Raw genomic sequence first — 23,878 nt, 5'->3', positions numbered from 1 at the left:
AATCTTTATGTTGGAATGGTTTTACATTTAGAGCAAAATTGCAAGGATGGTACAGGGAGTTCTTATACACCCTGCTCCCGTTTCCCCTGCTGCTAGCAGCTTACCTTGCTGAGGCGCAGCGGTCACAACTAATGAACCTAGGTGGCTGCGCTGTGGTTAACCGAAGCCCCCGTGTTCTTCGGAGTTCCTTGTTTTGTTTGTTTATTTGCTTTTTGTTTGTTTGTTTTTTGCGTCTTAGTGCTGTACCCACAGCAAATGGAAGTTCCCAGGCTAGGAGTCGAATGGAAGAGGCAGCCACCAGCCTATGTCACAGCCACCACGAGGAGGTATCTAAGCCGTGTCTGCGACCTACACCACAGCTCACGGCAACTCAGGATCCTTAACCCACTGAGCAAGCCCGGGGGTGGAACCTGTATCCTCATGGACCCTAGTCGGATGCATTTCTGCAGAGCCACACGGCAACTCCCAGAGCGCCTTGGTTTTACCTCGTGTCTTCCTTCTGTTCCAGGACACTGGCCAGGAATTTAATGCCCACCCTGGCATTTAAGTCAATGTGTCTCCTGAAGCTTGCCTTGGCTCTGACAGTTCTTCAGACTTGGCTTGTTTTGTATTTTTTTTTTTCTTTTTGGGGCCGCACCCACGTACATGGAGGTTCCCAGGCTAGGGGTTGAATCAGCCTATGCCACAGCCACAGCGATGTAGGACTGAGCCATGCTACAACCTACACCACAGCCTCTGGCAACACCGGATCCTTAACCCACTAAGCGAGGCCAGCGATCGAACCCGCAACTTCATGGTTCCTGGTCAGATTCATTCCCACTGCACCACGATGGGAACTCCAGACTTGGCTTGTTCTGGATGAACTTGACAATGTGGAAGAGGACTGGTCAGGTATTTTGTAAATGTGCCTCCAGCAGGGTGCGATGGCTGTTTTTCTCATGATTAGACTGGAGTCGCGGGTTTGGGGGAGGAAAACCACAGAAGTAAAATAGCGCTTTCCTCATATCACATCCAGGGTACCTCCCATCACCGTGACTTCTGTTGTTGACCTTGAACGCCTGTGAGGAGTCTCAACTACAAAGTTACTCTTTTTCCCTCTTTTTTATGCCACCCCTTCTAGGAGGAGGTCGTTGTGCCCAGCCCGCACTTAAGGAGTGGGGAGTTGATACTCCCTCGAGGGCCGAGTATCAACATAAATGATTTGGAATTCTTCTGCATGCGAAATGTGTCACATCTTTCCCATGTGTTACTTTATTCAATTATTTATATCAGTTTGGACTCACGGCTTTTCATTTCTTATTTGCTGTTATAATCCAATACTGCTTTTTTGGGAGTGTTCCTCCAATTATAGCTTGCCCTTTTTTTCTTGATATTTTATTATGAAGAATTTCAGGCAGACAAAGAAAATGAAAGAATGTGACAGTGACAAAAAAATCTAATTATAAAACAGGCAAAGGACCTAAGTAGACATTTCCAAAGAAGACATTTAGATGGCAAACATATACCTGAAAGAGTACTTATGGATGATTTTAAATACATAAATATACACATATATATTCATGCATTACACTGTACACCTTAAATTTACAATGTTAGATATCAATTATATCTCAATAAAGATGGGAAAATAAAGAATATTACAGTGAGTACTTAGATACCCACCACCTGGATACTACCATTAATATTTGGCCTTATTCTGTGTTTATCCCCCTGTCAATCTTATTTATTTACTTATTTATTTGTCTTTTGTCTTTTCAAGGTCACACCCATGGCATGTGGAGGTTCCCAGGCTAAGGGTCTAATTGGAGCTGTAGTCGCCAGCCTGCACCACAGCCACAGCAAGGGCAGATCTGAGCTGCGTCTACAACCTACACCACAACTCACAGCAACACCAGATCCTTAACCCCCTGAGCGAGGCCAGGGATTGAACCTGCAACCTCATGGTTCCTAGTTGGATTCATTTTCCGCTGCGCCACGACGGGACCTCCTCCCCCTGTCGGTCTGAAGCGGAAACACCTCCTGACTTGAACCCAGCCCAAACCCAGATGGGAACTTGAATGCACAATTTCTTATTTAGAACACTCGCCTGGTGTCTGGACGTAATGAGGCTCGGGTTCTTTGTGTCTCAGCACAGAAGGAATTCAGGGAGAGACAAAGTGATAGGCAGGAAATCGATTTAATAAGAGAGGATGCTTGCGAGGGATACAGGCGGGCAGGCAAGGGGGTTCTGGCCCGAGGATCAAGTGGGCTACAGTTTTATAATCTAAGGAAAGTGGTGCGGGTGGGAGTCCACCTTCTTCACTCTTCAGGTAGAAGGTAGAGGTCAGGCTTACATCACCAGCTCCTTCTTCATATTGGGTAAGAGAATACTTGACCTGTGAGGTCCAATGAGGACAGTCACGGTGCTTATTCCAATCAGTGGAAGGGCGGTAACATGTGCTAAGTTATGTTGAGTCATCTCAGGTTTCTGTATGATGAGGGGCTCTTACTTTGGAATGTCCTCTTTCCCTTAAACACCTGCCCTGGATCCTAAGGATGATTATCTTACTGAACTCAAATGCAGATCTCTCCATTTTTTTTGTTTGTTTGTTTGTTTGTTTTTTTGCAGGACCACACCCATGGCATATGGAGGTTCCCAGGCTAGGGGTCCAATCGGAGCCGTAGCCGCCAGCCTTTGCCACAGGCACGGCAATGCAGGATCCAAGCTGTGTCTGCGACCTCCACCACAGCTCACGGCAACGCCAGATCCTTAACCCACTGAGCGAGGCCAGGGATCGAACCTGCCACCTCATGGTTCCTAGTCAGATTCATCTCTGCTGCGCCACGACAGGAACTCCCTCAGTTTATCTTTCATCAGTGACCTGAGGTAAACCATACCCTGGGTTTATGGTTAAGCATGCCTGCAATCATTGACTTGCTGTGATCTCCTGAAGTTCCCTAGCTCTCCCTTTCTATCTGGGGTCCCCTGCTGGCACATTGACCACTACCTGTGTAACTAGCCTACTCTATCCCTGGCCAACCTACATTGTTTGTTTTTTGATCCATTTCAAAGGAAACTGCCAGCTCCTTGACACTTGCCCCATACTTAAGCATGCATATCATCAAATGGAGTACTTTTATTTTCTGAGGAAAAACGTGCATTGAGATGCGTAATTCTTAGAAGGTCGCCTCATGGCCCAGCAGGTTAAGAACCCGACTAGTATCCACGAGGACGCAGGTCCAGTCTGTGGCCTCAATGAGTGGGCCAAGGATCCAGCACTGCCACGAGCTGTAGTGTAGGTCGCAGACGAGGTTCGGATTCTGCGTTGCTGTGGCTGTGACTTTGGCTGGCAGCTATAGCTTTGATTCTCCCCTGAGTCTGGGAACTTCCACAGGCCACAGGTGTGGCCCTAAAAAGCAAAAAGAAAGAACAAGATGCTCAGGTCTGAACTATGTCACAAATGCAGGTGCAACCCAAGCCCATTTCAAGGTACTGAACAATCTATCACGCCAGAAGGTCCCCTCAGCCCTTCCCGGTAAGCCCCATCCCCACCCTCCCACACGGAGTCACTGTTCTGACTGTCACCCTCGTTGATGAGTTTTGTTGGTTTTTTGAACCTCATCTGAGTGGACTCACAACCACTTTGTGCAACTGGTGAGTCTCCCCTAGTTTAAGTCCTCAGGGCATACATGCAGAGCTCCAGAGCCACAACCTACCCTTGTCTTTTGTTCAGGGAGGCTGGTCAGGTCAGGAGGCCTTCCTGGAGGAGGCAGCATTGCTGCCTCTCTCTGGCTTCCTTCCCGCCTCTCCGGGCTGCTCCTTCTCAGCCTCTTTGTGGGCCCATTTCCCCCCCCCCCACAACTTGCCCCTTCTCTGCCAGGGCTGCTCAGCGTCTGGCTAGACCAGAGCTTCCAAACGAGCCAGCTTCAACCCACAGACGGGTTTTATTTGGCCCACATGGAATTTTTCTCTTTGTATTTGAATTAGCTTTAACATTTAAACGCCGAAGAGTTTTGCTTTTAAAAATATCCATATTTGTCATCGCTTGGAAACTTGGAACATCTGGCCATGGTGTGTCCCTCTCCACCAGGACCAGAATTGGCTGAAACAGAGGTGCAGCCACCTGTGCCCAGAGCCCCACGCCCACCCCCCGGGGGTCATTCTCTTACACCCAAGCACTTAATTAACCCCTATAGTGCCTGAGATGGTACCAGAATGGTGTTCAGCCAAGAATCCAAGAAGGGCTCCAGGACCACCTTGGAATAGCCATGTTTCTTCCCCAGGAGAAGCAGAGCCCTAGAACAATGGCAGGAAAAGGTCACGGAAAGCAGTGCTCTGCCCGACAGCATCTCGGGTCTCCTGTTACCAGGAGGGATGCCTTGGGCTCCATCTGCAGCAGCTAAAGCCCTTCTCTAAAGAGGTAGCTTGCAAGCTTTCTGAGACCCAAACCATAGGGTGAGAGAGACAGGAATGGAGGTGGGGGGGAGGAGAGGGAGGGGGAGGAGGGATGGATGGGGGGAGATCTGGTCAATTTGAACCTTTTTCTGAGTGGAATGGAAGGGAGTATGTGTGTGTGCATGCGCCGGCGCACTGGAGGCAGCTCAGAAGCAGACCGTTGAGCTCCCCCTGGAAGCAGTATAATCTCCTCCTACTTAGTAGGAGTTGCCCTTTTCTAACACCCATACAGGTATTCTCCAGAATTCAAAAATCAGTGTTTTTCAGATGGCAAGTCCAGATCCATGAGCCCAATCATGAAAAATGTATGGGGTTCTGATCAGATTTTGATTTATTAGCTAGAAGAAATGCACAATGGAAAACATCAGACAACATTGCACTCAGGGAAGGTCAGCTTTTGTCTCACGAAACTTTTTACTTTGGGTGTGTTTGTGCCAGATCATGTAAAATGCACTTCTCACTGAGGGTCGTGGTCCTACAGTTGGAAACCCATCACCCGCAAATGTGATCTATGTGGCGAGAGTTGTCCTGAGGATGGATGGTGGAAGGCATAAAGCCAGGACTGAGAGGGTTTGACTTGAAACCATAGGCTATAAGGAGCCATTGAGTACTCTTGAGTGGTAGAGTCACCGAGAGGACCTCAGACCGTCCCCCACCCACATATACACGCATCCAACCACACACATGGCATTTGGAATTTTCCTTCTTGGCAAGTTGTGTGGTTCAACAACCACTGACTGTGGACATGATGCAGGAGATTATCCAACCCGGGGCTTTTAGGACAGACTAATCCCACTGCCTTTCCCCTCACTTTACAGATTGGGAAACAGACTTCAAGATGGGAAGCCACTTACCTGGGGTTGCCTAGCAAGACTCATGGCTGCTCATCTCAGGATCTTCCTTATCTCCTGATGTCCCATGTCCATCTGGTTGAGGATGGTGGAAGATACGACTCAGCCAGAACGGGATCTAGGCCAGAGAAGACATAAGGTAGGGATGATGACTCTGTGTGTGTGTGTGTGCACACCAACTAGCTCACTCTCCCCTGTATCATCAGCACCCCCACTACTACTATCACCACCTTCACCATCACCATCCTCATCATCCGCACGGCGCACCAGCGGCAGCAGCGGCACAGGCACCAGCGCACCAGCCGCACCATCCTCACCATCTTCATCATCTTCTTCACCATCACCATCCTCACCATCCTCACCATCTTCATCATCTTCACCCTCACCATCCTCACCATCCTCACCATCTTCATCATCTTCACCATCACCATCCTCACCATCCTCACCATCTTCATCATCTTCACCATCACCATCCTCACTATCCTGATCATCCTCCTCCTCATCACCATCCTCACCATCCTCATCATCTTCACCATCACCATCCTGATCATCCTCCTCCTCATCACCATCCTCACCATCCTCACCATCTTCATCATCTTCACCATCACCATCCTGATCATCCTCCTCCTCATCACCATCCTCACCATCCTCACCATCCTCATCCTCACCATCTTCACCATCACCGTCCTCACCATCCTCATCTTCACCATCACCATCCTGATCATCCTCCTCCTCATCATCATCCTCACCATTCTCATCTTCTTCATCATCTTCACCATCACCATCCTCACCATCACCTTCATCAACATAATCACTATTGTCACCATCACCAGCATCTTTGTCACCACCATCACCATCATCACATCACCATCACCATCAGCAGTACCATCATAATCCTCAGGACCACCACTCTGACCACCACCCTTATTTTTATCCCTAGTTATGAGAGGGGCAACTACCCCCCCCAGACCTTTTTCAGCAATCTGGTGCAAAATATTAGGACGAAATAGGTTGAGCTCTCCCTCCCCTTTCTTCCCCCTCCCCATCTCATTCCCCATCAAGGGAGGCCATGTGTGGGGACCCTGGGTGGCAAAGTCTAGCCCAGCTCCACAGGGGTAGGGGAACCCCTGGGGCAGATTTCTGGGAACTTTAGTTTTAACCCCAGCAGTGAATGGTTGGGTGGTGGCTGGGTGGCCGGGTCCCCTCTACTTCCTCCTCTTATCAGGTGGCATCAGTGGGTTCCTGAGAGACTCAAAGAGGTAGCGGCTGGAAAAATACTTTGTAAACTCTAAAGTTAGGGACAAAGGGTAGGGGGTCTTTGTATACATCAGTTCAGAGAGGTTCTTTAACACATGGGCGGCATCCTTATAACGATGGGAGGGGTCCTCAAATAGATGAGCGAGGTTTTTTGCCTTGGAAGCATCCCTATGCACATGCAAGGGGTCCTTAACACGGATAAACGGGTATGCATTCTGGGTGGCCTATGCACAATGGGGAGGTTTGTGTAGAGAAGCTGTGTCCTTATACAGATTTTTTTTAACCTAGGAGAAGGCTTTTAACCCAGGGAGGTGTCCTTTATAAGTGAGAGTAGCTTGCACACAGAAGTGAGGGGTTTTTTATTGATGCAACTGACCATTATTTTAAGTGACCATTATTGTACAACACTGTGCAAATACTAGCGGCCTCTGCACAGACATGAAGATTCTTCCTAAAGAGAAAGGAGTCCTTATGCTCTAGGGAGATACAATCCCAACTCTGTCGGTGCCACCAATGGGAGCAGCGCGATACCTGTGCGGGCCGCAGGTGGGAGCCACCCTGAGGCGCTGGCGGAGTGCGGGCGGCCGACTTGCGGTGGTGCCGCAGTTCCCCCCACAGCCGCCAGGGGCAGCACCGTCCCCGCCCGGCCTGCGCCTCCCCCCTCCTCCCCCAATCTCCGCCCCCCATCCTCTCCCTCCCCCTTGCTCGCTCCCCTGAGCCCCGCCAGACCCCGCTCCACCCGCGCCCCGCTCGGCTCCCAGGCTCCCGCAGCCCCAGTGTCGGCCCCGCTGCGCCTGCCCCCAGGGGCCATGGGGGCGCCCCCGGGCTACCGACCCTCGGCTTGGGTGCATCTGCTCCACCAGCTGCCCCGTGCTGACTTCCAGCTTCGCCCGGTGCCCAGCGGTTTCGCGCCCCAAGAACAAGAATACCAGCAGGTAGGAGGGGGCACGGGGGCTTGGGGGTGGGGGCCGGGGGCCAGAGCTTCTCCCACGGGAGAAGGGGCTGGGTGACAGATTCCCGTGTTCGCTGGGGGTGGGAGCCCGGCTGGACTTTGGCGTCTTGAGGGAGCAGGCGCTTGCAGTTCCCTTACCAGAGGTTCCCCTGGGACGGGTGCTGGCGACCCTTAGCTTCTTAAATAGGGGAGCGCTGGAGCCTGGAGCCCAGAGTCCCAGAGGAGGGAGGGCACTGGGGGCCCTCGGATTCCCAGGTCTTCGAGAGCTGCCTGGGAAGCTGGCCTCCAGGGTCGCCAGAGGGAAAGGTCCATCCATATCCGAAAAGATGACCCTTCCCTCCCCTCTAGGCTCAGGATAGCCCAGTTAAACGCGTCCCAGTTAAGGTGGGACCCAGGAGACTGAGGGGCAGACGTGGGTCAGACGCGGTGGGGAGGAAGAAGGCTGGGGGATGCCCCGCTTCTGGGAGGGGATTGAGACCTGACACGGGAAAGGGGGTGAGGGGTTTGGGGGCGGGAGCTGGGAAAACCAGGTGGAGGTGCGGGCGAAGGATGCTACCTACCAGCCTGTCCCAGGACCGAGGGGCTGGCCGCGCAGGAGGGGGCAGGGGTGGGGGTGGGGAGGAGACAAGGTTTGTTTTGGGGAGGTTAGGACGACCGAAATGGGGCCAGAGGGTGGGGCTGGGTGGGAACCTTTCGGGAAGCCGAGGCCCCTGGGGAAGGGGGCCCGGCCTGGGTCAGCTCCAAGAGGGGCAAAAGAACTGTCCCCTGACCCAGTTAATTCAAGTCCTTGACTTTGAGATTAATGAGCACGGCTTGGCTGAGCCGGGGACCGAGTGGGGGGTGGGGAGGATGTGGAGCCCTGCGATGGGTCCTGGGCCCTGCCTGTAATGTCTAAACCCCTGGGATCTGTCCTGGGGAACCCTTGGGACCAGGGGCTAGGGATTGGCAAGCTTGGGGGAGGGGGTCCCAGGAAAGCGGAGGGGGGACGTGTGCTGTATCCTGAGCTATTTGGGTCATGGCTGGGCTGTGCCAGCCGTAAGCAGCTCCTCCCTGCCTACTCCACGCCGCCCTCTCCCCACCAAACGGGGACTGCCCTGCCATCCCGTCGCCTACAGCCTCCCTGTTACACAATCCCAGCCTCCAGCACCGTCCCTGGACACCTGCTCACGGCCAAGGCGACCTTCCCACACGGATGCCACATGCAGGGTTCCCAGCCCCAGCCACCACCAGGGGCACTCGGGAAGACTCGCTCTGCCCCCATCATGGACAGGGTGATAGCGCTGGCACACAGGCACAGAGACACATGCCTCAAGAGGGGACATTGTCCCCTAGGGAGGTCACCCCTCTGGGGATAGCTAGGAAAATAATCAGGGACTGGGTGCCACCCCTGTGCTTGGGGTTACACACTCATACACAATCAGACATAGATGGTCACACATAATCACGCTTGCACACACGCACGCACACACACACCCCTATGTGCTCACACTCAAATTCGTCCACACGTACACACACACTTGCACACACTCTCACACATATGTGCTCACACAGACACATCTACACACACACACGCACACACTCACTCCCATATATACTCACACGTAGACACACCCACACCTTTACACCCACTCTTGCACACATGCTCACACATGTCACTCACACACTCATGTGTTCATATTAACGTATACACTCACACACTATTTCTCACACATCAACCAACCGGAAACCATTTACAGACTGAAGGAATCAAAGAACCACACAAATAGGCACAGCTCACTCTCACACCTGCAGATGCAGGTGCTCTCAGAGACACACCTGCACACACACCTCGGTGCGAGGACAAAGCGCAGACCCTGTGGTTCAGGGGACTTGGCTCTGGTGAGTCCAGAGGTCGGATTCTGCTCTCGCCGTCGTCCCTAACGTGCTGTGTGGCTGAGGGTAAACCCCTGCCCCACTCTGGGCATCTGTGAAATGGCCAGGATCGCGCAGTGTCCGCTGTAAAATCCTGCCGTATGGGGAGCCCCATTATCCTGTGAGGCATTTCCAGCTACAGACACGTTTTCTTTCCCTGCCTCTGTCCTCCCGGCCTTTGGTTCCATCTTGTCTCTCTCTTTTCTCTGAGTCGCTACTTTTCTCTCTCTGTGAGTCCCCTCTCCCGCCCCAACCCCCTCCCTTTTTCCCCTCTTCACTCTCAACCTCCCAGTTCCCATCTCTGAGTCTCTCTCTCTCTCACACACACACACACACACACTGTCATAGAGGCTGTCACGCCCCCTCCCCGTGAGTCCCCGGGGGACAGACTCACCCTGCAGTGGGTGTGTGGAGCTCAGCATCAGTGGAGAGTGATCAAGCAGTGAGAGGGGAGGACCAGCGTGGAGGAGGGACGAAGAAGCCTGCCACCCCCAACCTCGCACATGTTGCCCAGAACAGGTGCCCCCAGCCACCCCTGGACCCCGCACAGTCCTGGGGTCCAGGTCTTGGCATGTCCTTGCAGGTGCTTTGTTCCGACTACCTGGTTTCAGCGAGGAGGAAACCGAGGCTCAGAGAGGGCAAGGCCCCTGCCAGAGTCACACAGCCTTGGGAGGGCAGAGCAGACCCAAGACTTGGGTCTCAGTTGGAAGCCCCCACCCCCAGCACCAAATCCAAGCACCCCAGCTGCCAGCCTGGGAGGGACTGGGGACTTCAGCTTGCCTCACAAACCACAGGTTGGGCTTGGCCCCCCAGCTAACGAGGGATGCCACCCACCTCTGAGATCTGGGACCCAGAGACTCCAACCACGCAGGAAGGGGGAGCACAGAGCCCCTCTGAGACCTGATGTCACCCCCTTCCCCAGGCCCTGTTGCTGGTGGTGGCCTTGGCAGGCCTGGGCTTGGGCCTGAGCCTCATTTTCATTGCTGTCTACCTCATCCGCTTCTGCTGCTGCCGCCCCCCAGAGCCCCCTGGGGCCAAGAGTCCCCCACCCGGCGGAGGCTGTGTCACCTGGAGCTGCATTGCTGCCCTTCTCGTCGGCTGGTAATGGGGCCCCAGGGTGGGTGGGGCGTGAGGACAGGGCTCCCCAAGCTCTCTGTCAGCCTTCCTGGTGGTACCCCAGAATCCCCTTCAGCTTCACGGCAGGGAGAATTGCTCCCACTTGACGGATGGAAAAACTGAGGTTCCAGGGGAGGAGTGGCTTCTGAAGGCCAGCCTGGCCTGGCAGGGTGGAGAAGGGGTTAAGGGCTGGGCAGTCACCCTGCCTGGGTTTGGTGGCTCTGTCATGGAATAGTTGTGGGACCTACGGTTTAGTTTCTCTGGGTCTCAGTTTCCACATCTCTGAAATGGACAGCATAGCCACACCTGCCTCCTAGTTGTGGTGAGATTAAATGCAACCTACAGCGCCTGGTTCACAGTTCTGCTCCGTAAAATGTTGAGTGATGTCACCCATGAACTCAACCCCTTTCCTGAGCACCTACTATGTGCCAGGAGATACTGACCAAGCCAGCAAGCTCCCTGTCCCCAGGGAGCTGATCTGGATCGGGAAGAGAAACAATAAGGGGAAACTGACAATCCAGGAGCAGACCTGAGCTGGTCTCAACTCCTTCCCGCTGGAACCTGGCTTGATCAGAGTTGTCCCGCCCAGTTTTGTCAGAGGAAGGCTTTTGGGGAGAGGTGACTTTTCAAGGCCGTATGAGCCAAGCGGCAGAGTGGAGCTTCAGATCTGAACCCCCGCCCCAGGAGCCCCGACGGGGCGAGGCGCAGGGCACGTGAGGACACGCAGTTGACTCAGAGCCACTCAGGGCGGCCCCCTCCCTGGCCAGGCAGCACCCACCACTCAGGGCAGACCAGAGTCGGGGTGACGCGGGGGTAGGAGGGGGAGAGAGTGGCGGGGAAGCCATTGTCATCCCCCCTCCCCGCCCCTAGCCCCCACCAGTGTGTGCGTCGGACCGCTTGTCTGTGGCGGAGGGAGGCTGGGAGTCCTGCATCCAAGACGCTCCCCCTCCCGGCTCTCCTGAGTGGGGGTAGACGGGGGAGGCGGACAAAGGCCCCGTGGGGGAGAGACACGGCCGGCCCCCGGGGCCTGGGAACAAGAGCAGCTTTGTGGGACTGGGAACAATGGGTAGGGGCGCTGGAGCCAGCGTCGATCCCAGGGCTGGGTGGGGGCCCCCAGTAGCCGAGGCTGGGAACTGCTAGGGCGTCCGGGGCGTCCTCCACCCCAGTTCAGGCCTGGCCCCCTCCGCGGAGGGACACAGTGTGTTGGAGTCGGGGGGGGGGGGGGGGGCGGGGATAGGGCCCGTATTCAGGCCCCACAATGGAGCTCTGTCTGCTGGCGACTGAGGGGCGGGGGCGCCCGGCTTCTGGCCCATCAGCCCACATTCCCCGTGCTTCCCTCCCAGCTGTCCAGACGCTTGGGTCCCGGGGTAGGGGAAGGCTGGGAGCTCCAGGCTCGGGGTCCCCCCCACCCCGGGAGGTGGCTGAAGGCCTCCGCTCCTAGGAACCGCCAGGAGGTGGTGGAGGGGACGGCTGGATCCCGAAGGGACAGGTGCAGGGAGCCCTGGATGCCTGGGGAAAGGATGGAGGGGGGAGGTGTGGGCTGGTAGTCACAGGCCGTGGGGTGGGGGGGGGGTGAGGATGACTTCCCATCCTGGGGCTGGGCACGACTGGGGTTCATTCTGGGGAGGTGCGAGTTAAATCTCGGGCCCCCCTCCCCTTCGCCACTCCACCCACCATTAGCATCACAATGACGTCCCTGGGCCGGGGGAGTGAGACCTTCCCGTTACCTTGGCAACTGGTGGGGGCCAGGCTGGAGCGGTTCCTTTCCCACGATGGGGCTGGACCAATGGGATGGGGGTTGGAGATGGGATTGGGTATGTGAGGAGATGGGGGGTGGCCCCCAGGGTCCCAGGACTGGTCGTGATTTCCCTTCCCTCCTCCTCCTCTCAGCGCTGGCATTGGCATCGGTTTCTATGGCAACAGCGAGACCAGTGATGGGGTGTCCCAGCTCAGCTCTGCACTGCTGCATGCCAACCACACACTCACGGCCATTGACCACCTGGTGAGGGGCCAGGAACTGGCCAGACCCCAGACCCACATCCAGACAGGTTCCCCCCACCCCACACAAGGCAGAGGGCCTGCTCCTTGGGAAATGGGATCTAAATTCAGATCTTAAGATCCCAGACTCAAGGTTCAGGTTCAAACATGCAGACCTCCATCTATGCACCCAACCCTCAACCCTGACTGCAAATCAGGGCCTCATACATGGCACCCTTGGAACCTTAGTCCAGATCTGGGATTCAGGGCTCAAACCCAGACCCCACCCTCACACAAGGCCCCAGCCCTGGACTTCAACTTACAGACCAAACCATTCAGAGACCAAACACCAAAACCCAAACCCCTCCCACGGGTAAGATCCAGGGCCAGAGACCCAGGACTGAGACAACGGGCCTCACTCTGATCCCCAGCCCCAGGGTTCCAGACCTGAGGCTGAGACCCAGCCTGACCTCAGACCTTAGATTTCCTGTCCAGTTGCAGACCCTGAACCTAGACCCCAGACTCAGGAAGGCAGATGCAAACAGCCGACCTAGGATCTCCATCCTGCGGCTCAAGCTACTGACCCCCCCCCCCCCCAAGCTCCTGATCGAAGCCACAGAACTTCATGATCTGGACCTCAGAGCCCCCTCCCTCAACTCTCAGATGCCCTAGCGCCCGGATCTCCGACACCTGCCCCTGCTCACTCCTATTTCACCCCTGCAACCCTGGAGAACGCCCTGCCCTGACTCCAGACCCACCGCTGTGCCCAGGTGCTGGAGATGGTGGAGAGGCTGGGCGAGGCTGTGAGGACTGAGCTGACCACTCTGGAGGAGGTGCTCACACAGCGCACGGAGCTGGTGGCGGCCGCCCGGGGGGCCCGGCGGCAGGCAGAAGCCGTAGCCCAGCAGCTCCAGGGCCTGGCTTTCTGGCGGGGAGTGCCCCTGAGCCCCGTGCAAGTGGCCGAAGATGTGTCCTATGTGGAGGAGTACAGGTGGGTGACCGCTCTCCCTGCTTGGGGATCGTGCCCCCAGGGGACACTGGTGGATGTCACATCTGGAGAAGGGAGGGCTACTGACACCCGGTGAGTAGAGACCAGAGAGGTTACTGAACATCCTGTGATGCACAGCACAGCCCCCACAGCAGAAGATTATTTGTTCTAAACGTCAGTAAGTCACAAGTGCAGTAATCCTGCCCTAGAGAGATGGACCGAGCGATCTTGCACCACCGCTCCCCACCCCCCGTACTCAGCCATCCACTCACTCCCTCAATTCATTCACTCACTCATCCACTCACTCATCCTTGACTCAGCCATTAATTCACTCTTGCACTTCATTCATCCCCCCCCTCCCCCCGACTAACTAGTTCACTGCCTCGGCAGTCCATCTGACAGGTGTATGCATTCAGCAGATATGTATTTACACTTTTTGGTGAGAGAGGCATGCTCTAGGGCTCTAGGGCTCAGGGCTCAGGGCTCAGGGGTGAGCTCTAAAGCCAGCGGGCCATTCCCTAACCACGTAAGCTTAAAGGAGTTATAAGCCAGCTTGGAGCGTCGGTGTCCCCAGCCGATGCCTATGGGAATAATGGGAAGTGATTATCCCAAAGCCTGTTGGATTTTGAAGGATCTGTTGAGTCAGTTCTGTTAAGGGCTTGCAATAGTGACTAACACACGTCATGCAGGTGTCTGCGGGATGTGGACTTTATAAGCTAGAGCAGTGGACAGACGGATGGCGATTCCTGTCTATCATGTAGCAGAAGGACCAATGAGAAAGAAGTGCAGGGGAGTTCCCGTCGTGGCATAGTGGTTAATGAATCTGACTCGGAACCATGAGGTTGCGGGTTTGATCCCTGGCCTCGCTCAGTGGGTTAAGGATCCGGCAATGCCATGAGCTGCGGTGTAGGTCACAGACCTGGCTTGGTTCCCACGATGCTGTGGCTGTGGTATAGGCCAGCAGTTGCAGCTCTGATTCCCCCCACCCCGAGCCTGGGAACTTCCATGTGCTGCAGAAGTGGCCCTAAACAGGAAAAAAGGAAAGAAATGCATGAGTAAAGTGTTGTCTGTAAGGTGGTGAGTGGTCATAAGAGCTCCAGAGACAATGAGGCAGGAGAGGGGAACGGGGAGGGTATGGGCTGGGGACAGAGGCTGGCAGTTTGGGGCATGGGTGTGTGTGTGGGGGGGGCATAATCCAGGAAGGCCACACCGAGGAAGTGACATCTGAAGTAAGGGAAGGAACAAGTTATTTGGACACCTGGGACAGCCAGCCGCGCCAGCAGCCCACATGTAGGAGTCCTCATTGCTTTGTCAATACAAAAATCCAAAAGTATTTATTTTGCTGGTCTGACACCTGAGGGCCCCCACCAGGCACGAGGGCAGGGACAGGGAAGCCTTGGCTCTGGATTCTGTGCTTCCAGGAGGAGGCAGACCAGGGCAATGAGGGCGCCCCTGCAGGGTATCAAGCCAGCCTAGGTCTCAGTCCAGGTTCTGGGGGTTGTGGCCAAGTTCAAGGCCTCAGCTCCCTTCCCAGGAAGACTGCAGCTGGGGGAGGGAGACCTGCCATCAACAGGAAAGCTCTTCTGGATGCACTAGTGCAAGAGTGCCTGGCTCTTGGGAGTCCTTTAAGGCATGTGGCCAGTTTCGTGGAAGGAAATCAGGGGACCTCCCAGGGGGACAGCTCTGCTGGGAGGAGTTCATGGAGGCTCAGGAAGAAGTGCCACTGGCTCCTGATGCAAGGGGGTGCAACTGGGGCACGTGAGGTGGCCGTGGGGATTTGGGGAGCAGAGGTCCAGAGGTCAACTGGAGCCACTGAGCCCAGCTTCTCCTTCCCAGGTAGAGCCTGGCCCTGCAACAGGCTGGGAAATGAGGGCACCACCAGTTCCCACAAGGATCCAAGGGGTGTGGCAGTTCCCTTGCCACTCAGGCGACACGGGGACCACTGAGACCAATGCTGTTTTTTGTGTGTTTACTACATGCCAGGACCTGGCCTTACGTTTCTCCTCCTCTCCAATCAGAGTGAACTGATCATTAACAAATACTGAATTCAGAGTTCCCGTCATGGCTCAGTGGTTAACGAATCTGACTCGGAACCATGAGGTTGCGGGTTTGATCCCTGGCCTCACTCAGTGGGTTAAGGATCTGGCGTTGCTCTGAGCTGTGGTATAGGTCGCAGATGCGGCTCAGATCTGCCGTTGCTGTGGCTTTGGCATAGGCCGGCGGCTACAGCTCTGATTAGACCCCTAGCCTGGGAACCTCCATATGCCGTGGGTGAGGCCCTAAAAAGACAAAAAAAAAAAAAAAAAAAAAACAAAAAACTTTTTTTTTTCATCTTTTTAGGGCCACACCTGTGGCATATGGAGGTTTCCAGGTTAGGGCTTGAATCAGAGCTATAGCTGCTGGCCTGTGTCACAGCCACACCAGATCTAACCTGCATCTGCAACCTACACCACAGCTTACAGCAACGCGGGGTCCTTAACCCACCGAGCGAGGCCAGGGATCAAACCTGTGTCCTCGTCAATACTAATCGGGTTCGTTACTGCTAAGCCACGATGGGAACTCCACGAATACTGAATTCTTAAATAACACGTACAGACCCCGAATCGTGTTCAAACTCACATCCACGTGGGTCTGTGTGCTCGGCACTCTTCTAGGTGTTTTCTGGGTCCTCACTCCCTCGCCTCCTTAGGAAGTAGGCAGTGCTGTTCTCCCGAGTTACTGGTGGGGAAACCGAGGCACGGAAGGCAAGGTTACTGAGACAGTGGCCTAGCAGGCAGGAAGCGGAGGGGCTGGCATTGCGACCCAGGCAGTCGGCTCCAGACACTGTGCCCTGAGGTGGTGCACTGTGACCCTGGGCACCCTCCTGGGAATGGATCCCTCCATCTCCAGGAGGCTCTGAGAGGCGCAGCCACAGGGCTCATGCACGGTCCGGTCACAGGCATGGTCCCAGGTGCTGCACGCCAGGACCTGTGCTCTCTCTCAATGGCCCTGGTGGTCTCGCCTCCCAAAGCATCCATTTCACAGATGAGCCAGAGGACTGGGCATCAGGGTGGTCACATGGCCAAGCAGTGCCAGCTGAACGTGCAGGTGCTGTCACCCTCTGCTGAGTCCCGGTCTGGGAGCCCCCGTGCCCGAAGGCTGGATTTGCTGCTTGAGCCTCACCCCTGTTGCCTCCTCCCAGGTGGTTGGCCTATGTTCTCCTGCTGCTCCTGGAGCTCCTGGTCTGCCTCTTCACCCTCCTGGGCCTGGCAAAGCAGAGCAAGTGGCTGGTGATTGTGTAAGTCTGGGTGGCCTTCGTGGCAGGGGCAGGAAACAGGCTGTCTTCATAGTGGAAAGTGCTCCCAACTCCTAGAAAAGCAGTAAGAGTGGGGTCTCTATCGTGGCTCAGTGGAAATGAATCTGACTAGCATCCATAAGGATGCCGGTTTGATCCCTGGCCTCACTCAGTGGGTTAAGGATCCGGTGTTGCCAGGAGCTGTGGTGTAGGTCGCAGACGTGGCTCGGATCTGACGTTGCTACGGCTGTGGTGTAGGCCGGCGGCTACAGCTTCAGTTGGACCCCTAGCCTGGGAACCTCCGTATGCCACGGGTGTGGCCCTAAAAAGACAAAAAAAAAAAAGGAAAAGAAAAAGAAAAAGCAGTAATAGTGATGCTTGCACTGAGGGTGGGGCTGGTCTGATGCTGACCCCTTCAGTTGCCATGACAACCCTGTGACGAGGTGCCTGTCAGAGGCCTAACTGGCAGCTTTGGAAGACTCTGAGACAGAAGGTGACACGTTGGAGGCCACTTAGCCATTGCGTGGCCACGGCTATTCTGTGGTGGAATCCAGGGCCACGCTCCTTCATAAAGGCTCATTCTTATGCCCGGTGCTCTCCTGGAACCTTCACACCGACCCAACGAGGTCTCCCCATTTAACAGAAAGGGAGACTAGTGCTCAGAGAGGTTAGGCCACTAGCCCAGGGCTGCACAGCCAGGAAGCACTAGAGCTGGGATTCCAACCAGGCTGGCTGATCCCACTTAGAAGAGCCCCTTGAATCCTCCCTGGCCCTGGGGGGAGGGGGAGGCATGCTGGTGCCCACCCCCACCTGCAAACTGCCCCGGAGGTGAGAGGTCCTGCCCTGCCGTCCAGCCCCCCTGCAGCTTGGAGACGGTAAACCATGGCCAGCAGGCCAGGTCTGGGACTTGAGGCCAGGCCTTCCATGTGCCCCACTCCCATCCCAGGTACCCTTCTTCCTGGCTGCCTGCCCTCCAATGCTGACTCCCCCATCCCCAGAGAAAAACTGGGAGGCAGTTTGGGCCCTGGAGCTGTCTTTGCTCCTGGGAGGAGGAGCCCGGGCTGGGCTGGAGGCTGTCCAAGCTATGGGGGAACCTCCTGCGGAACCCAAAGCAGGGAAGTGGGGCCCGGAGGTGGAGAGTTACCCTCCCACCGCAAGAGGGGGGCATACCTGGGCCAGACCCAGCCAGCCCAAGCCCTCTCATTGCCCCGCCATCCCCCTTCACAGCACTGGCCCCCACCCCACCCCTCAGCACCCAGCAGGGCCAGGTGTTCATTTCAAAGTCAACAAGCACAGGTCCATTCACACCTCCTGGAAACTCCTCTGCCCCTGATTGTCATTCTTTGGTTCCAGAGGTTTGTGGAGGATGGGGGATGGGCTATCATGGGATTGGGTGAGGAGGGAAGAGGCAAGATCAAGAACCCCCAGAACCCTGAGTCTAGTCCCTCCTCCCCCACTGTAGGATGACAGTGATGGGTCTCCTGGTTCTTGTCCTGAGCTGGGGCTCCATGGGCCTGGAGGCAGCCACAGCCGTGGTGAGTGCCGGGGACAGGCCCTTGAGGCCCCTAACTCCTGGATCCTGGGCCAGGATGGCATCCAGTGCCTTAAATACTGAGAGCAAAGACTTGGGGGCCAGGAGCACAGGTTCTGAAGTTTGGAGCCGGTTTCCTAGGTCCTGAGGGTTGGAAGATGGAGCCCTGGGCCCCTGGGTCGGAGGGAGGAGGGGCTGGGGGCCTGGACCCCTGGGTCTGAGGGAGGAGGGGCTGGGGGCCTGGACCCCTGGGTCTGAGGCAGGAGGGGCTGAAGGCTGGACCCCTGGGTCTGAGGGGGTTGGACTGGGGCGGCACTGAATTCTGTAGGAGTATGGAATTGGGGCAGATTCTAAGCCCCCTTCTTGCTGCCCCTCTCAGGGCCTCAGTGATTTCTGCTCCAGTCCAGACACATATATCCTGAACTTGACCCAGGAGGAGACGGGGCTTGGCTCAGGTGACTGCATCTCCATCTCGGGCCACATTCCCTGGGTCCTCAGGCCTCTCTGCCTAGTCCTGCCCTGGGTGGGGCAGGGGGGCCGGGCCCAAAGCCAGGCCCTGCCCAGTTCTGCAGAAGTTTTCAGCACCCCGGGGAGGGCTGGAGAAGAGAGGGACGCAAATGTTGGAGTGGGGTCAGGGAGAAGGGTGAGCTGTCCCAGAAGGGAGGGAGGATCTGGCTGCTTGGAGAAAATGCGGGCGCGCAGTCGGTCAAGGGGAGGAAGGCAGAAGCAGGGGCTCCTCCGGAGAGTGTAGTTGAGCCCGCTTTGGGCTGTGAGGCTGGAGCAGAAGGGATTAGGGACCCGTCTCAGGATGCGAGGCCCCTGGGACCGCTGGAGGGTCCTGAGCTGGGAGGGGTGGAAAGTGTGGCCTTGCCCCCTCCCACCCTTCCCCAGAGAGGCCCCCGGGGGCTCGGGCTCACAGCCTCCCCCCTCTTCCCCTCTTCCCCTCCCGCTTCAGACATCCTGAACTATTATTTCCTCTGCAACCAGGAGGTCTCCAACCCCTTTCAACAGGTTAGGGCTGCGGGCAAGGGAACCGGGTGGGGGGCTGGGCTGGGGCCTAGACGTAGGGGTCCTGGGGGAGGATGAAGGCGCCGGGGGCCCCAGTCCTGTGACCCCGGAGAGGAGAGTGCGCTGAGAGCATCAACCACTGGGGCCTCGTCCCTCCTTCTCTTCCCTCAGAGGCTGACTCTGTCCCAGCGAGCTCTGGCCAACATCCACTCCCAGCTGCAGGGCCTGGAGCGGGAAGCTGTCCCCCAGTTCCAGTCTGCGCAGGTCGGTGGGCCGAGCGCTCTCAGGGGAAGGAGAGCGGGGTGGTTTGTGGGCGGAGCCTGGGAAAGGGGCGGGTCATTGGGAGCGGGCGGGGCCCACTGAAAGGGCAGGGCCTGCGGGTGTGGGCGTGGCCTGCTGAAGGGGGCGGGCCAGCGGATGTGGGCGTGTCCCGGAGGAGAACGGGCGGAGCCTGAAGCCTACGTGGGATAACGACCCCCTTCCCCCCACAGAAGCCTCTGCTGTCCTTGGAGGAGACGCTGAATACGACAGAAGGAAACCTCCATCAGTTGGTGGCGCTCCTGCACTGTCGCGGCCTGCACAAGGTGACCCCTGTCCCCCTCCCTAAATTCCTCTCCCCAGGGAACCTCTGCCTCGACCTTCTCCTCAGACCCTCAGTCTTTTTCCATTTGCCCCTGAGAAATCTCTCTCTCTACCGCCCCTGCATCATTCAGCATCTCTTCGCTACCTAGCTCCCCATCTATCATCTGTCCTTTCCTCCCGCCCTCCTCCTTCCGCCTTCCGTCCCAGAGGCTGTGCAGTTTAGTGAATTGCGGAGCAAGGCCGCCTGGGTTCCAGGCCTAGCTTAGGCAAGTCCCCTGACTTGTCTGTGCCTCAGTCTCCTCACTCGCACAACCAGGGTTCCAAGGGTGAGCTCACGTGCAGTGTCTGCATGGCACTGCCCAGCAGGAAGATGCTGCCTGCGTCCCCAGACGGTTGTGAGGGTTGAAAAGAAAAGCACAGACTTCCCCTCATGATCCCTCGCGGGCACCTGACTTCTGGCGTATTTTACAGAAGCCTAGGAATATCCTTTTTGCTTCCCGCCTTTACCCTCCACAACCATTCCACCAGCGAGTGCTGCTGGCCCTTCTTCTGAAGCCCATCTAGACCCCAAGCGCACAGCTCATGCTGTCACCACGGCCACCCTGGCCCTTGCCCTCTGTCCAGTGGCCACAGAGCCTTTTCCCTGTCTGCTGCTTGCCTGCCGCCATCTGTCCTCTTTCCAGCTGCCAGCAGCCCAGTGAGCCTTTTAAACACAATCTGATCAACTTCTTCCTCTGCTTAAAACCCTCCTGGGGATTAAAGTCCTGGCCTCTCGCCTGACCCCTGGGGACCCATGTGGTTGGCCCTGGCTGGTTTCCAGCCTCAGGCCTTTGCACACCCTCCCCCACCCCCCGCATCCCCTGGCCACAGCAGCCCAGGGGCCTCTCTCAGAAGGTGTACCCCAGCCTCCCACCGGCCAGGTGCCTTCCTGCTGGTGTCATCTCTGCCGATCGGGGCCCAGGTCTGCTTTCTGGATCTCTTTTCTCATCAGCTCATTGTGGTCTGAAGTGACCTTCTGGGGCTGGGTTACTGAAGTTTCCCCAGTACTTGGAGCAATGCCTGGCACAGAGCAGGCCCTCCGCCAACCCCTGTTGAATGAGTTAGAGCTGGGCATCTAGGAAATGGCGCGTCTGCGGATTTCCAGGGATGTCGTGATGTCAGCCAGTGTTCGCTGAGTCTGCCTCACGGGCAGGTTGCAGTTCGAAGCCTGTGGTGCTTCTAAGCCGCTTTCTCGGTGCTGTTCTGAGCTAGGGATCTTACCCCAGAGGACATTTGGTAATATGAAGACGTGTTTGGGTGTCCCAGCTAGGGGGAGGGCACTCCTGGCATCTAGTAGGTGGAGGCCAGGGGTGCCGCTCCATGTCCTACGGTGCATGGGCTGCCCCCGCTTCACACGCGCAGAGTGATCTAGCCCCAGTGTCAGTAGCGTCCAGGTTGAGAAGCCTTGCACTGGATCGAGGTCAAGCTGCTGCGGTGCCTGGAGGCCTGGGATAGAGGGTTCTCGGTGATGGAGAGTAAGCCACGACTTGGGTTTAGGCGTGTGGGTGTGACAGTGACGGCAGCCATAGCACCTCCTGTGCGCTGAGTGCTTCCTGTGTGTCAGGCCCGGTGCTGAATGTATGACGGGAGGAAGCTGAGCACAGAGAGGCAGAGTGACTTGTTCAGCACTGCACAGCCAGGCGGATGGTCCGAGCCCTGGGCATGACGCACTGACGCCCGCCCCTCCCTCCCACCCCAGGACTATGGCACAGCCCTGCGGGGCCTGTGCGAAGATGCTCTGGAAGGGCTGCTCTTCCTGCTGCTCTTCTCTCTCCTGTCTGCAGGGGCCCTGGCCACTGCCCTCTGCAGCCTGCCCCGTGCCTGGGCCCTCTTCCCACCCAGGTCAGGAGGGGAGAGGGGGCAGAGCCCTGGGGGAGGGGATGGGGGCGTACCTGGAGCCACTGCTAGGGGGCAGCCTCCTGACGGATCCTCCATCCTGCTTCTCTACCACTCCCCACACTGCACCCCAGTGATGACTATGACGACACAGATGATGACGACCCTTTCAGCCCTCAGGTACCGGACCCCGGGTCCGAGGGAGGAGGGGCTGAGGGCTGGACTCTGGGGTCTGAGGGAGGAGGGGCTGGGGGCTGGACCCCTGGGTCTGAGGCAGGAGGGGCTGGGGGCAGGACCCCTGGGTCTCAGGGAGGAGGGGCTGGGGGCTGGACCCCTGGGTGTGAGGGAAGAGGGGCTGGGGGTCTGGACCCCTGGGTGTGAGGGGGGAGGGGCCTGGACCTTTGAGTCTGAGGCAGGAGGGGCTGGGGGCAGGACCCCTGGGTCTCAGGGAGGAGGGGCTGGGGACTGGACCCCTGGGTCTGAGGGAGGAGGGGGTGGCGGCTGGACTCTGGGGCCTGAGGGAGGAGGGGCTGGGGGCTGGATCCTGGGTCTGAAGCAGGAGGGTCTGGGGGGCTGGACCCCTGGGTCTGAGGGAGGAGGGGCTGAGGGCCTGGACCCCTGGGTCCGAGGGAGGAGGGGTTGGCCGCTGGACTCCTGGTCTGAGGGCCCACACTCCGAAGCCAGGTTCCCTAGTCACGCCCTCCTCTTGTCCCCTATCTTCTGGCAGGAATCCAAGCGCTTCGTGCAGTGGCAGTCATCTATCTGAGCCCCTCCTCCAGGCCAGACGGGCGTCAGTTCCCCATCTCCGGTGAGCATCTAGAGTGACACCCCAGCTCCCAAAGCCATCCCTCCTCCCCCTCCTCCTCCCCCCCTGCCCCGCGGGCTCTGTGGCTGCCCCCACCCTCCGCCAGCCCTGGTCTTGCCTTTGCCTCTCTCCACAGTGTCTTCCCTGGCTGCCAGAGAAGACCCCGCTAACCCAGCTGCTGGGCCCCCCCACTAACACTGCCCTGGCCATGGACACCTTAAACAACAGCACTGGCCCCCTGCCCTGCCCTCTCCGCGTCCTTAGCCCAGGAAGGAAGCTGGGGCCGCAGGCCAGGGCCCGGGTCCAGCCGGGGAGGGAGGGGGCAGCCAGCCAGCCCCGCACCCTTCTCCCCTGTGCAGGGCCCATCCCCGCAGGGACATGAGTGGCCCCCAGTGGGCGCAGGGCCCTGATCTCTGCTCACTGCACCACCTTGGGAATGGGTTGATTTGAAATAAAAGGGAAGACTTTATTTTACCAGCAGCGGGGTCCTTATTACCCCCCACCCCCCCATCTGGCCTTGTGGTTGGGGGACAGAGAGCCCTTCCCCTCCTCCTCGCCAGCCTCCTGGCTGCCAGGTGTTTCTGCTCCCATCCAGGCTCCTCTGTGGCTCCAAAGGGACTGTTCTTTTAAAAAAGAAAAAAAAAAGAAAAAAAAAAACACCCTTCCCCCACCTGCTCTAAAAGCAGCACACATGTCCTAACGCAGGAAGAGTCGGATACCCCTGGCACAGAAGAGACAGCCTAGAAATAGAGCTCACTGTGTGTGTACATGTGACGCAAGGCAGATTTCAAGTCGGGGTGAAAAGGACTGGTTTCGAAGCAAGGCTGACGTGACTCGCTCTCCATCTAGAAGAAGCAGTCTACATGGGTGGGAAAAAAAACCTACACATAGACAAAGGGACGCAAGTATTTCAAGAGGAAGTGTCATCTCAGTTGGGGGCAGAGAATTTTAAGCACGGTATCCTGAAAAGATAACTTCTGACAAATTGTGGAATGAAAAAATAATACCACAAAAAAAGCAAATGGAGAGTCTGGCAAAGGGAGTTCCTGTCATGGCTCAGCGGTAACAAACCGGACTAGTATCCATGAGGACACGGGTTCAATCCCTGGCCTCACTCATTGGGTTAAGGCTCGGTGTTGCCATGAGCTGTGGCAGAGGTCCAGGGTCAGATCCGGTGTTACTGTTTGCTGTGGTGTAGGCTGACAGCTGTAGTTCCAATTTGACCTCTAGCCTGGGAATTTCCATATGCCATGGGTACAGCCCTAAAAAGACAAAAAAAAAAAAAAAAAGTCTGGGGAAAACCTTTTAAAAACACA

The 23,878-nt window shown here is 56.9% G+C and overlaps 1 protein-coding gene across 2 annotated transcripts; it reads left to right on the top strand.

Annotated features, from left to right (window-relative positions):
• The first annotated feature begins 7,265 nt into the window (after nucleotides 1-7,265).
• Nucleotides 7,266-23,031, top strand: TTYH1 (tweety family member 1). 2 transcript variants are annotated; one of them, XM_047792524.1, is made up of 14 exons: nucleotides 7,266-7,478; nucleotides 10,329-10,507; nucleotides 12,413-12,524; nucleotides 13,270-13,490; nucleotides 16,669-16,764; nucleotides 18,224-18,296; nucleotides 18,672-18,747; nucleotides 19,248-19,303; nucleotides 19,472-19,564; nucleotides 19,792-19,884; nucleotides 21,621-21,763; nucleotides 21,892-21,937; nucleotides 22,485-22,565; nucleotides 22,699-23,031. In XM_047792524.1, the coding sequence occupies exons 1-13, from the start codon at nucleotides 7,353-7,355 to the stop codon at nucleotides 22,521-22,523; spliced, it is 1,353 nt and encodes a 450-aa protein (XP_047648480.1). In that variant the 5' UTR covers nucleotides 7,266-7,352; the 3' UTR covers nucleotides 22,524-22,565; nucleotides 22,699-23,031. The 2 variants fall into 2 exon arrangements, with proteins under 2 accessions (XP_047648480.1, XP_047648481.1); XM_047792525.1 differs by lacking the exons at nucleotides 19,248-19,303; nucleotides 22,699-23,031 and having other exon boundaries at nucleotides 7,270-7,478.
• Nucleotides 23,032-23,878: the final 847 nt, after the last annotated feature.

The sequence above is a fragment of the Phacochoerus africanus genome, chromosome 8, assembly GCF_016906955.1.
Source record: "Phacochoerus africanus isolate WHEZ1 chromosome 8, ROS_Pafr_v1, whole genome shotgun sequence".
Lineage (NCBI taxonomy): Eukaryota > Metazoa > Chordata > Mammalia > Artiodactyla > Suidae > Phacochoerus > Phacochoerus africanus.
Note: the sequence above shows the minus strand (reverse complement) of the source record. Positions and strands in the feature narration are given on the sequence as shown.